Source organism: Eschscholzia californica, unplaced genomic scaffold (genome assembly GCF_041429995.1).
Source record: "Eschscholzia californica isolate CP2 unplaced genomic scaffold, dmEscCali1.0.p SCAF_3, whole genome shotgun sequence".
NCBI lineage: Eukaryota > Viridiplantae > Streptophyta > Magnoliopsida > Ranunculales > Papaveraceae > Eschscholzia > Eschscholzia californica.
In genome coordinates this window covers 37,512,530-37,527,093 of record NW_028238420.1, presented here as the reverse complement: position 1 = coordinate 37,527,093, position 14,564 = coordinate 37,512,530, and the positions used below count along the sequence as shown (strand labels likewise).

At 38.2% G+C, this 14,564-nt stretch overlaps 1 protein-coding gene and 1 long non-coding RNA gene across 2 annotated transcripts; both read right to left on the bottom strand.

Annotated features, from left to right (window-relative positions):
- Positions 1-212: 212 nt before the first annotated feature.
- Positions 213-2,763, bottom strand: LOC147550006 (large ribosomal subunit protein uL10). Its single transcript, XM_086669290.1, has 5 exons — positions 2,239-2,763; positions 2,074-2,142; positions 1,118-1,216; positions 640-1,032; positions 213-534 (listed from the first exon to the last, which is right to left on the bottom strand). Exons 1-5 carry the CDS (start codon positions 2,491-2,493, stop codon positions 391-393), a joined length of 960 nt encoding a protein of 319 aa, XP_086525416.1. The 5' UTR covers positions 2,494-2,763; the 3' UTR covers positions 213-390.
- Positions 2,764-9,500: 6,737 nt separating this feature from the next.
- Positions 9,501-10,934, bottom strand: LOC147550005 (uncharacterized). The gene is made up of 2 exons (XR_015238623.1): positions 10,838-10,934; positions 9,501-9,737 (listed from the first exon to the last, which is right to left on the bottom strand). It is a non-coding gene; the product is annotated as an uncharacterized LOC147550005 (long non-coding RNA).
- Between the last annotated feature and the right edge of the window lie 3,630 nt (positions 10,935-14,564).

The window sequence follows — 14,564 nt, the reverse complement described above, 5'->3', positions numbered from 1 at the left end:
CAAATATTGATATACTATAGACCTCCGAGTGAGAGGGTTTGCAGATTTAGTTAACCAATATAAGCCACAGCTAGGAAGTTACGGGTCTGTTAGCCCAATTCCCAGATTTGGGTAGCCAACATAAGAACTTTAGGCATCAATTAACGAAATACAAATTACAATTACTTGGGGCAATTATGAAAAGAGAACCCTAAAATTACTTTATGCCAAAATTTTGAACTTCAATTTCAATAAACCACAAAAGGAAATATACCAAGCTCTCAAACAAAAATAAGATATCTAATGATTTTGTGCTTCAATGGTATCTTAAAAAGATCCAAACAACGAAAATTAAAGACAAGCAAACCTAGAACAACTTGTAATATAAAAACTAGGATACTAGATAAGAACCTAATCAAACAAACTGATACCAAAATCATCATCAGACTCCTCTTCTGGTTCTTCCTTCTTTTCTTCCTTGGCGGCAGCAGCAGGTGCACCACCTGAACTTGCTGCAGCAGGTGCAGCAACAGCAACTGCAAACTTGCTTGGATCCTACAATTAAATTTTTCATTCGAACAATCAATACAACAAACTTCATCACCAAAGAAATTTTGAACTGAGATTGAATGATATTTTTAACCGGTAAATGAGTTTTACCTTCAAGTATTCTTTTACTTCATCAGCTTTGGGGAAGGAATACTCGGTAGCAACTGCAATAGCAAGAACATTCTTGTATGCATTGATGAACATGTGAGGAGCAGCGGCAAGGGTGGGGTATGAGATAGCTAATGAGAGTGCAGTAACCATGGAGACTCCAGCTGCAAATTTGGCCATCAAGTCATCTTCTGTGAGGTCAAGAACCTCTGGGCTGAAGACTGATCCATTGTCATAAGCTGATAGTACAACTAGACCATAAGAAAATGGCCTGATTCCTAGCTTTGCAAGTAAAGCAGCTTCAGAAGAACCCACTTTGTCGCCTTTCTTGATAAGTTCGACTGGGATTGTGATTTCGACAGTACCCTTGTTAATCTTGGTTGGAATGTTAAGAACCTGGAATGAGAAACTATTAGAATAAGATCCCATAATCTTAGAGAGAGATGAGAACAAAAATGTTTACAAAAGAAAGCATAAGAACCTGGAAGAAAGATGTTTGTGATGGATCCAATCCAGTGTTACCGGGTGGGACAACGACATCAATTGGAGCAACAAGTCCAACACGAGCAGGGGCTCCAACCTGACAAAAATAGAAGCAACAATTTGAGAATAGAATACAAGCAATCAAACTCACACGCGGCTTAAAAAAAAAAACAATCACGATAGATTGAATATCTGCAAGACTACTTTGAAATTGTTTACATATAACAACTAAGAATGGTAGAAACATGAATTAGCCAAAATGTTAAAACTTGTAACCATGCAAGGAATCACGTCCGGTGGCACCAATCAAACAAATACACAGATACCAAGTAATATCAGATAATTCATGTACGATGTTTCTGAACGCAGGGGCTCCTTTTTCAAATATTGGGCAAATGTATCAGTCCACAAATTAGGATAATACTGTATGTCAATAATTCATGTACGATGTTTCTGAACGCAAAACAATATTCAACAAAAACATGAATTAGCCAAAATGTTTCGAACACAGGAGGTTCACCAGATAATGAGATAAGAAAGGCGGGTATGCTTTAATCATTCCACAACTAACCTTCGAATCTTTTTCATAAACTAATATAAACATCTGCCTTCCTAAATGAAATATTTTCATAATTTATAGTAGACAGGATTCATACACATTGAATCAATCAAATATAACCATATATTTATAGTACACAGGATTTACCATCTTAGATCAGATTATAACCATACATACATTAGATTACAAAAATAATAACTAGGTATAATAATAGACAGTATTTCATACACATTGAATCAATCAAATAGAAGTGATTTAGATTCATTTTAGCAATTCAACATAACAATATCTGATTTTAAATAAATAGTTTTTAGGTTAAACTTAAGTCTTCTTCACATACAAATGAACTTGTAAGATTGTGATATAAAACATAACAAAGAAAAAGAAAATCTCACCTTGTACTTGGCAACCTCCTCACTGACTTCCTTCAAATCTCCCTTTGTGAAAATCAAACCAACATTTCCCTATCATTTCAAACAAAAACATCAAACCCTAATAATCAAACCCTAAAAATAACTTAAATCATCAAAAATGAAAACAAGACAAGTCTTATTATATACCACAAGAAGTTGAATGAGATTGAGGAAAGCCTTGTTTCCAGTTTTCTCAGCATGAAGTCTAACAGATCTTTTCATCATAGTGTTCTTTCCCATCAAAACGACGGAATCACCACGAAGACCCTTTCGGATGTTCTGTAACTGAGTTGATCCGACATTATCAGCAGCAACAACCAAGATTTGAGTGTATTCATCAAGAAGAGTGCATAGCTTCTTGTCGTAAACAATCTTCTTATCGGCCTTTGAAACTTTGCCCATTTTTACTTTTCTGAAGCTTTCTCGTAGTTTCAGCGAAGAGGCAGAAGGTTTATATGAAGAGGAACCCTAAGGAAACCCTAATTCGCGTTTATATAGAACAAGCAAGGGATAAGATAGGAAATCCCTAAAATAGTACTGGGAAAATTTAACGGCTCAGATTTATTTTCGTTATGCAGTTCAGGGCACTCACAAATTCTTTAGGGTAGGTTTGCGCGCAACAGAAATGGGGTTTTTGTAGATGGATGGATATGTTCAATTTTCAAACACTATTTTTATGGCACTTTCGACGCCTAGGTTAAATGGGAGGAGAGGAGTTGAGTGAGGGATATGACTAGTAAAACACTATTGTTTGCTAATTTTAGGACGTTTCCGAGGCATTTAGGCTATTGTTTTTGCACGACAAGAGAATGGAATCGTCATAAGTAACATTCATTAAAATGTGATTGATGACGTCGAAAAGTGATTTTCTCGATTATCTTCCTAGTTATCAAGATCTACGGTCAAATGATGAGTTCTTCTCAAGGATTTGATCTAATTTGGGTAGGACAGAGCTTCCAAAAAACAAAGAAGACATTATGACGATCAAGTCAGTGAGGTGTATTTCGCAGTTTAACGAAAGAACTCAAAGTTTGAGTTTAAAATGCGTCCTTCAATCCCTTTGTAGGACAAACCTGATATGCCTATATAGGTTTGGATGACTGAGGATACGCAGAAAGGAGATGGTGCAACGGTAAAGCAGTGTTCCTGATGACAGCCACGTCTGGATGCATGGTCATTTGGAGGATAATATCTGATAAGTGTGTATTTTTAACATTGACGGCCTCTGACAAATTAATAGTTTGTGTATGAAAGTTAAATTTAGGGTTTGTTGTGCCTTCCACGTCACTTTTGTCCTCTTCAGGCAAATCTGAGCTCAATGACACCGAGCTCACCGTAGCAGATCTTTCTTCTTTGTGTCCTTAGTTAGATGAAAGGTCAGGTTGTGAAGTTTTAGCTCGGATCCACCCTCCCTTTTGTCTCGAGGCAGTACAAGACACAATGTCTCAAGTTGCATTCCACAAACCTCCTTATCTGCTCCAGGGCCAAGGCAAAGCTCTTACCTGAACTGGCTCGAATTCGCGTAACAAGGTTCTAGGTTCCTCGGAGACTCGTGCAAACCTCTCGTTTTAGGACGCGGGTAATAGGGTTTTGTTGGAACCACCTGCCTGATGGTTTCCTCGTTTGGAGTTTTGGTAAATTTGTCGACTTATTAACCTTGTCAAAGCTAACCAAAATTTGGCTCAGCCTTAGTCCCCCCACTTCTTAGTTAAAAGAAGATAAACTAACGAGTGAAAGAAATCATGTTCGTCCTACCTGTCGAGGTTAGTTGCATATACTAATGTTATATTGAAAAGAAACAAATCTTTCTAAAGTACAGTGTGCCTCAGGAAGAACAGAGCTCAAGATACCAAACTGATTTTTGTCGACTTCTCTACTTTGTCTCTCGAACATACCATGGCTCAGGGTGCATAGTTGAATTATATCCACTATCCGACTTATATCTTACCTGAACTGGCCCGAATTCGCGTAGCAAGGTTCTAGGTTCCTCGGAGACTCGTGCAAACCTCTCGTTTTAGGACTCGGGTAATAGGGTTTTGTTGGAACCACCTGCCTGATGGTTTCCTCGTTTGGAGTTTTGGTAAATTTGTTGACTTATTAACCTTGTCAAAGCTAACCAAAATTTGGCTCAGCCTTAGTCCCCCCACTTCTTAGTTAAAAGAGGATAAACTAACGAGTGGAAGAAATCATGTTCGTCCTACCTGTCGAGGTTAGTTGCATATATTAATGTTATATTGAAAAGAAACAAATCTTTCTAAAGTACAGTGTGCCTTAGGAAGAACAGAGCTCAAGATACCAAACTGATTTTTGTCGACTTCTCTACTTTGTCTCTCGAACATACCATGGCTCAGGGTGCAGATTTGAATTATATCCACTATCCCTTTTGTCTTGAAGTAGTACAAGTCTCAAGGTACCAAGGAGACTTGTGTCAACCACCCTGCTCTGTTTCGAGACTGGAGTAAAGCTCAAGGGCAGAACTCTTTCGAGTATACTTATTCGCTTTTGCATGAGGGTCATCTTAGGGTTCATTTTAACTCAATTTCCCGACTTTTTGACTAGTTAAATCTACAAATATTTGCCTTATCACGCACCCCCAACTTATTAACTTGGCCAAAGCTGATCAATGTTTGTCTCAGCAACTTATATCTTTCACGCGTATATTTTTTATATGTTTTAAGGTCTTTGTGTGATTTTTGAGGGTTGTCTGATCAAAACCACCATACTTGTTCTTAGGGTTTTATAGTGTGATTCTTGCTCTCGAATTAGGCTTGATTCGTAATTCTCAAGAACTTTCGGTTCGACTCCACCTAAAGATCTTAAGAGTTGTCAGGGCAACCGCATTGTTTATGTTCTTAGGGACTTTTGTATTACATTCTTTATGTTCTTTATTGATTAATAAGGGTTGTCCAAATCATAAAAGAAATTAAGGAGGGTTATGTATCTTACATTCGACTTCTTCTTATTTACCCTCTTCAGTTAATGACGAATTCTTATAAAACTTACACTCTATTAATGGTGAACTTGAGACGTGAAAGAGCAAAGTTATAGAGAAAAAAGATTCAATTAACAACAGATTCCTAGAAAAATCAGACTCTATTAGTGACAAATTTGAGGAGGGAGATATAACAGAGTGTAAGACTGAAAAATAGAGTAATTAGAGGAATGGTAATGCTACATGTACAAAACATTTGACTTTATCTATGACAAGCCGAGTCACCTTCCAATGTGGCAAAGAGTTAACATTTTGACTAAAATTTGGACCGTTCGTTGTCGGATGGTTCGTCTGAAAAACCAAGTCAAAACCTTACTTCTTAAGTTTGGCTGAAATTTCTTCCCCCATTTTGCTTAGATGAGATAGAGAAAAGGAAATTAGTTGAGAAAGGAAAGCCACAACTGGAAAGAAAGTTTTGATCGACGACACATCTGAAGTCAATAACAAACGAGAAAGAGATAAATATAATAAGAGAGAAAGTAAGATCGGTCGTATGTGATATTTAAGACTTTTCTGGAGATTTTGTTATGTTTTCTGACTTATGCTTTAAAGCGGTGCCTAGGCGTTGGTCACACGGTTGCCCGAGAGTGAGTCGATCGACTAGGGCTTCATGCTTGAAGCCCAAGTCGATTTTCAAGCCCGAGTTAGTCAGTGCCTAGAGCCGACTAGCCCCGAAACGACTAGTCGGCTAGGCGCCAACTAACTCAGGGACGGGCCAACAACTTTTTTTATCGGAGTTTCCTAAAGAACTAAGGTTTAAGATCTTTCCAAATAGGGTAGCCGATCTCTCCGATCTCTCCAATCTCACTTCTCCTTATTTCCTTAACTTCTTCAAGGATTGCAAGCTCCAAACATCCATTACAAGTAAGTTTCTATCTATAATTGTTTTTTCCTCTCTTTAATTAAGTCATAACTTGTTTTTTTATCTCCGTCTTCTATATTTTTTTTATGTTCACTATTGTTGTTTGATTTCTTTTTTTGTTCTTTTTTTTTTTCTCATATTCCTCATCACAAATTGATATAATGTGAATTTGTGGGTTGAATTTCTTCTCTAATGTATATTATTGCTTGATTTTTGTATAGTTTTGAATTTCTAATAAATCAAATATATTTATAATTGCTATAGCATGTGTTTGTGGACTATTTTTTTTCTCTAATGTACACGATTGCTTGATTTGTTTATAGTTTGAATTTTTAATGAATCAAATATGTCTATAATTGTTGTAATGTATGTGGACTGATTTTGCTCTTTAGTGTCTATAATTTCTTGATTTTTTTTATAGTTTTGAATTTCTGATAAATCAAATATGCCTATAATTGTTATAAAATGTGTTTGTGGCCTGACTTTGCTCTCTAATATATATACTTGTTTGATTTTTTATAGTTTGAATTACTTCTATAGTCTGTGGACTAATTTTTGTTGTTTCTATTTGTTATTCAGTTATTTTTCATAGTTTGCACCGATGACTTCACTGGCTCTGGTGCTTCTAGTAGTCATAATCTGAAACAAAATTTTGTAGATATACCAAGAGAATGGAGGAATGTCGGGATGTTGAGGATTTGAATTTATTTTGGTGTAAATTATGTTACAAGAAGATTTCTGAATGAATTTATAGATTGAAAGAGAATTTTGTTGAAAAATTTATAGGATGTGGCAAGGTTACTGCAGAGATAAAGAAAGTTATTCAAGATGTTATGACTGAGGCAACAAAGAAAATATTGGAGAAGGCTAGATTTAGTAGTGTAACTCAAAATCATGATCGTTTGGTAAATGATGATATATTGAAATGAAGGCATTGAGTGCAAGAGACTGATGATGAAAGAACTAAAGCTAAACAGTCCAAGGTAGTTGGTAGTGGTTTTAGTGGAAGAAGTATGAAGCGATCAAGCAATGTTAGAGGTCTTTTGGATATTGTCTTTAGTCCAGACTATAAAAAGATGAAGCAAACTACATTGGATTAAAATATTTTAATTAAAGTTGGAGTAAAGTAAAGAGCTTGGAAGTTTGGGCACTTTTTTTTTGTTGAAAGGAAGATTACAAACAGAGCCCAAGAGAACTAAAATAAGTGGAAAAATCCTGAAAGGAGTGCCAAGTACGTCTGCATTGGTTTTGCCTGCCCCACTTACCCAGGATGTCCGCATGTTTGTTATTCTGTCTCGCTGTGAATGAGAAGATGATGCTTTCGAACTTTTCCTTGAGCTTGAAGATAATATCCATATGTTTTCCTGATTGCCAATGAATAGACATGCTGGAGTTGTGGAGGTGCTTGATAAGGTTTTAATTGTCGTTCTCGATGTGAATGTGTTGGATACGTAAATCGATTGCCCATTGCATGACATATAGAATTGTTCGACATTCGCATTCTTCTAGATTTTTGTCCTTTGGTGGTGTCAGCTAAGACCGCTACAAATCCGGCTTGGTCATCGAACATAATACACGCAATTCTTGCTGGCTTTGTGAGTAAGGTGAATGAAGCGTCTACATTAATTTTGAGATACGGGGCTGTCGGCGGCTTCCAAGTCAATTGTTTTGTCTCTACTGGTGTGGTTGTTTTGTTAGTTAGATTGGTTGTCGTGCCCTTGATTCTGATGATAACCTGCATGGGGTTTGTTCCTGCAACGAAAAACATTTTTCACGTCTAGCCTTCCAAATAAACCATAGGATTTTAGCATATAAGTTAATGAATCCCCGTCTAAGTCTTTCCACAAGAGAATTCATTCCTTTACATTGATGATATTGTCTGTCATAATCTGAAAATGGTACCAAATAGATCGCGCATAACAACAGTGAAGTAATGCATGTAATCGTCTCTATATTATCACAGTACAAACAAGTATAAGAATTACCAATATATTTAGCGATTTTGTCTCTGACTGTCAGATTGTTTGTACAACATCTCCATAGGAATAGTTTGATTCTCGGCGTAGTGGTTATGTTATAAATAAAGTTTCATTCCATCGTTTCATATGTATTGATGTTAGTTCTCAATTTATGATACATAAAGCTAATTGTAAAGTATAAGAATTACCAATATATTTACCGATTTTGTCTCTGACCGTTAGATTGTTTGTACAACATCTCCGTAAGAATAGTTTGATTCTCGGCGTAGTGGTTATGTTATAAATAAAGTTTTTTTCCATCGTTTCATATGTATTGATGTTAGTTCTCAATTTATGATACATAAAGCTAATTGTAAAGTACCTGATTTGTTAATGGTCATCTAACTGTATCCTCCTTATGTTCCTACAAGGTTATACTTAAGATAACATTGCATATATAATTGGTAAAGCATTGAGATATGACTTTCATATTCCATTCGTTATTATTAATGAGTTGCGCCACTTTAGTCAGCAGGTTGTTGTTAGTATTAATTATTTGGGGGGTCCGAGATCCAATAATCAAGTCAAATGTTAATGTGGATCCCCTTATTGACATCCCAAAATATGAGTTCAGAACTTGGTCAAACGGCTTTACAATGGATTTCCAAAGCCAGTAGTGGTTAGGTTTGGGAGAAGTGGATTTGACTTCCTTAGGGAAATATTTGGCTTTGAGTAATTTCACCCAAAGTTTTTCAGGATTTTTGAGGATGCGCCAAACCAGTTTGCTAAGAAAAGCCTGGTTATCGAGGGTGGGGAGACGGAAGCCCAACCCTCCTAACTAATATGGGAGGCAGATGGTAGACCAATTAATAGTGTGATTTATTTTGTTTTTCCCCACAAGAAGGACTGTTGAAAGACCTCAATGCGGTTGCTTATACCTTACATTGGTGATATTGTTTGTCATAATCTGAAAATGATACCAAATAGATCGCGCATAACAACAGTGAAGTAATGCATGTAATCGTCTCTATGTTAGCACAGTACAGGCAAGTATAAGATCTACCAATGAATTTACCTATTTTGTCTCTGACTGGTAGACTGTTTGTACAACATCTCCATAGGAATAGTTTGATTCTCGGCGTAGTGGTTATGGTTATGTTCCAAATAAAATTTCATTCCATCGTTTCATATGTATTGATGTTAGTTCTCAATTTATGATACATAGAGCTAATTGTAAAGTTACCTGATTTGGTTAATGGTTATCTAACTGTATCCTCCTTATGTTCCTGTAAGGTTATACTTAAGATAACATTGCATATATCATTGGTAAAGCATTGAGATGTGACATTCATATTCCATTCGTTATTATTAATGAGTTGCGCCACTTTAGTCAGCGGGTTGTTGTTAGTATTAATTAATGGGGGTGGGGGGGGGGTCTGAGATCCAATAATCATGTCAAATGTTAATGTGGGTCCCTGTAACACCCCAAATCCAGATTTCCACGTCGGTCGCCATGAAAACCTAAACTTAAAGCATTTCTTCGCAGAACAGTAAACATATACGATATACTCATCAAGGAGACAAATAGTATCGAACATGAAGCTAAAAAAGTAACAATAAATCAACTACTGAAACTTTACCAAGTTTCTCAAAACTCACAGGATGTCTCTAAATCATCGACACAAATGTCGGACAAGATAAAACATAAATAACACCAAGTGTTTAGGAGATACAACTCCAAATAACTACCTAAAGAAAGAAAGAAAAACCACTAAAGAAACTCCTCCAAGGCTAACTATGACTCAAGCAGGTGGCACTTCCCGATTTCCTTGTCCTGAAAAATAAAAGGTTGGGTCAGACCCCAACAAGTAGATTTCGAAACCTCTAAAGCCTCAATAGACAGTTTCAAGAGCTACCAAAACAAATAGACAACCACTTATCATGAGAAGATGTCCAAGTATAGTATCCAATTTGTGACCATTAGAAATAAAATGTACCATATATGTAACAAACAACAAAAAGCGACATGACGAGTTGGTGTCCACCTTATGTAAGAGTGTGGCCCACAAGGTCATCCATTGTGTTAGCGCCGACCCCATACGCTCCATACCTATATCACATCCGGTAGAGAGGGTCGAACCAACCACGATACTCTTACAACCCCTCACCAACTCCATCACGTCACACATACATAATATCACACCATTTGTAATAAACAACCAAAAGCAATATGACAAGTTGGTATCCACGTTGTATGAGTGTGGCCCACAAGGTCATCCATTGTGTTAGCGCCGACCCCATACGCTCCATACCAATATCACATCCGGTAGAGAGGGTCGAACCAACCACAAAACTCTCACAACTCTCCACCAACTCCATCACATCACACACATATAATAGCATCACACCACAACATACATAAATCAAAATCATATTCGATAGCATATTACGACATACGAGTTCCATATTTGTAATTTTGCAAGTAATGAATCAATGATGATAATAGCCTAAAATTCTCATATCATGTTGAGTTCTAGGGCACGTTCATGTATCTATATAAAGAGTATTGTCCAATAGTGAGAGACATATAATTATAAGAGCTATATACTAAAATCATGGCAAATAGAGAGGTTTAGCCCTAAATATCATTGTAATACATGAATCTAGCATGGAAATGTAAATGAAGGTTGTATGGTTCATCAAGTATGTCACTATAGCAAATATCCTCAAAATCTAACACATAGATGAGATTCAAAGTGACAAAAAAAAATGAGTTTGTACAAATATAGATCTACTACTTCTAGCATATATATTTATGTCAAGAACCCTAATCTATGTTCAAGTAATACTAAAATCTAGGGTTATAGTGTTATCTAATTTGTCTAGGTTTTCTATAAAAATGGCTATTCAAGCTCTAGAGAGATAGAAATCTACCTTAGATCCAAAGCAAACCAAGCTCCATACCAAGAACAACAAAGAAAATCACCAAACTTTGATCCCTCCTTCTTCTCCTTCACTTTGCCCTAGTTTTCTCTCTCTAGAATCAAAATCTCTATCTCTATCTCTATCTCTAGCACTTGTTGTTAAAAAAAAAAAGAGGAATGAAGGGAAGTAAAGTAGTAGTGGTAGGGTTAAAAGGATTAATATGGGGTTTGAGGCAATATGGGAGGGAAGCAACTCATCTTCCCATTTTCTCACCCTAGTGGGCAACCACAAAGTCACGGCAGCAAGAGGAACGGAAGTGAGGGATGATGGTCTAGGTTTTTTTTTATATCAAGAGATCCTACTACAGGCAGCCCAAGATATTACTAGGGGCACTACAATCTCCCCTCCTAAAAAGAATTTTCGTCCTCGAAATTGAACGTACCTGATGAGAGGAAAAGATGAGGATAACGAAGTCGTATATCATCCTCGCGCTCCCAAGTAACTTCTCTATCGTTGTGATGATTCCACTGAACTTTGACCATGGGAATAGTCTTTCGGCGAAGCACAAGCTCTCTACGATCCACGATGCGAACTGGTTCCTCTTCATATGATGTATTTGGTTGAAGCTCAAAATCATGGTAGTCGACCACCGAATGTTGATCCTCATCTCTCACATGCTTCCGAAGCATCGATACATGAAATACGTTGTGCACTCCTGCCAAACTTGCAGGCAAGTCAAGACGATAAGCTACTTTTCCCACCTTTGCCACTATCCTGAAAGGTCCAATGTATCTGGGAGCCAACTTTCCTTTCTCACCGAACCGTAAAACACCCTTCATAGGTGACACCTTCAATAAAACTTCTTCTCCAACGATAAACTCCAAATCCCTACGTCGTTTGTCGGCATAACTCTTCTGACGACTTTGAGCTGCTTGGAGTCTACTCCGAATTAACGCAATCTTTTCAGAAGTATCCCGAATCACCTCTGGTCCTTCTAGTTTAGCATCTCCTGCCTCTGTCCAACATAATGGTGATCGACAAGGCCTCCCATATAATGCCTCGAAAGGAGCCATGCCAATGCTAGATTGGTAACTATTATTATATGCGAACTCTACTAAGGGCAAGTGATCTTGCCAACTACCACCAAGATCTAGTATCGAGCACCGTAACATATCCTCGAGTACTTTGTTGACTCTCTCTGTCTGCCCGTCGGTCTGAGGGTGAAAAGCTGTACTAAAATGTAACGATGTTCCCATAGATGCCTGAAAACTCTTCCAAAACCGAGAAGTAAAGGATGAATCTCTATCTGACACAATAGACACTGGAACTCCGTGCAACCTGACAATCTCCTTAATATAAAATTGTGTCAGTCGATCACCACTATCCGTCGTCTTCACTGGTAAGAAGTGAGCCGACTTAGTCAGCCTATCAACTATCACCCAAATGGCATCAAAGCCTCGACTCGAACGTGGTAAACCTGTGATGAAGTCCATCGATATGTTCTCCCATTTCCACTCTGGAATAGGCAACGGTTCTAAAAGTCCCAATGGATGTCGATTTTCTGCTTTCACCATCTGACACACCTCACACTTCCTCACATGTTCAGCAACATCTTTCTTCATTCCGGACCACCAATATTGCCTCTTCAAGTCTTTGTACATCTTGTTACCACCAGGATGAACAGTGTACTTACTCCGATGTGCCTCGTCTAATATATCTCGTCTCAAGATTGGATCTGCCGGTACAATTAACCTCCCTTGGAATCTCAATCCTCCGTCCTGTCCTGTACTGAACTCAGTTTCAGTTTTTTGCATTAACAAAACCTGTTTCTGGCACCACTCATCGTTAACTTGTGCATCCACAATACGGTTCAGTAAGGATGGTCTAACAACCATACTACCCAGAAATAACGAGTCAACTCCTGACCCAACCATATCAATGTCATATGTTGTCACATCCTCTACCATCTTCCACTGATTCATCATCAATGCGGCTATGATACCCCTCGGTTGTCGACTTAATGCATCAGCTACTACATTAGCCTTACCCGGGTGGTATTGTAGCGAGAAGTCATAGTCTTTCATCAACTCTAACCATCGGCGTTGGCGCATGTTCAACTCCTTTTGCGAGAATAGATACTTGAGGCTCTTATGGTCGGTAAAGAGATCAAACTTTTCACCGAACAAATAATGTCTCCAAATCTTCAAAGCTAACACTATAGCTGCCAACTCTAAGTCATGAGTTGGATAATTCCGCTCATGCGGTCTCAACTGCCTCGAAGCATAGGCAACCACCTTATCACTCTGCATAAGAACACAACCCAAACCCTGAATTGAAGCATCAGTGTAAATCACTAACCGAACACCACCCTCAGGAATGGTCAAAACTGGTGCAGTAGTCAATCTCGTCTTTAGTTCTTGAAATGCCAAGTCACACTCTGTAGACCATCGAAACGGAACTTCCTTCTTAGTTAGGTTCGTCAAAGGACCTGCAATACTCGAGAACCCCTTGATAAACCGCCTGTAATATCCAGCCAATCCCAGAAAACTACGAACCTCCGTCGCAGATGTGGGTTGCTTCCAATTAAGCACTGCCTCGACTGATACTCCGATGCTAGAAATAACATGACCCAAGAACTTTACTTCTTCTTGCCAAAATTCACACTTCTCAAACTTAGCATACAACTGATGTTCCATCAGTCTCTCTAGTACTTGTCGCAAGTGATCCTCATGATCTTCCTTAGTTCTAGAGTAGATAAGGATATCATCAATAAATACGATGACAAACTTATCTAAGAAATCTCGAAATACCCGATTCATCAAATCCATGAAAACTGCTGGAGCATTAGTCAAACCAAAAGGCATAACCAAAAACTCATAAGAACCATAACGTGTCACAAATGCAGTCTTAGGAATGTCTTCTTCTCTAACCCGTAACTGATGATACCCTGATCTCAAGTCGATCTTCGAAAACCACTTGGATCCTCTTAGTTGATCGAATAAGTCATCGATCCTCGGTAAAGGGTACTTATTCCTCACAGTAACCTTATTCAACTCCCTATAATCAATACACAACCTCATCGACCCGTCTTTCTTTTTAACAAAAAGAACAGGCGCACCCCACGGGGAGCTACTCTGGCGTATGAAACCCAAGTCAAGTAACTGTTGAATCTGGTCCTTGAGCTCACGTAGTTCAACTGGAGCCATTCGGTAATGAGTTTTAGCTATCGGTGCAGTACCCGGTTCCAACTCTATGCAGAAGTCAACCTCTCTGCGTGGTGGCAACCCTGGTATATCGCTGAACACCCCATGGTACTCACATACCACATCAATCATCTCTAGCATCTTACCCATCACCGGATGCTCTATCAGTTCCACGTTACCCAAGTGCATCTCCCTCATCTGTCTCGTAAGTCCAGACACAACCAACACCTCTTCACTCGAAAGAGAAAATGTGACCGTCTTGGCAAAACAGTCCACAAGTGCATGATATGAAGCAAGCCAATCCATGCCTAGGATGACATCATAGTAAACTAACTGAAGTACAAAGAGGTCTGAAGCAAACTCTCGTTCACCTAACTTAATAATGCACCCCCGACAAATGTGGTCTATCACTATAGACCCACCCCAAGGTGACGATACAACAAAAGGGCTCACACATCGATCTAACACAATAGGCAAAGTGCGTACAAAAGAAGTAGAAATAAATGTACCCATGGCACCAGGATCAAATAATA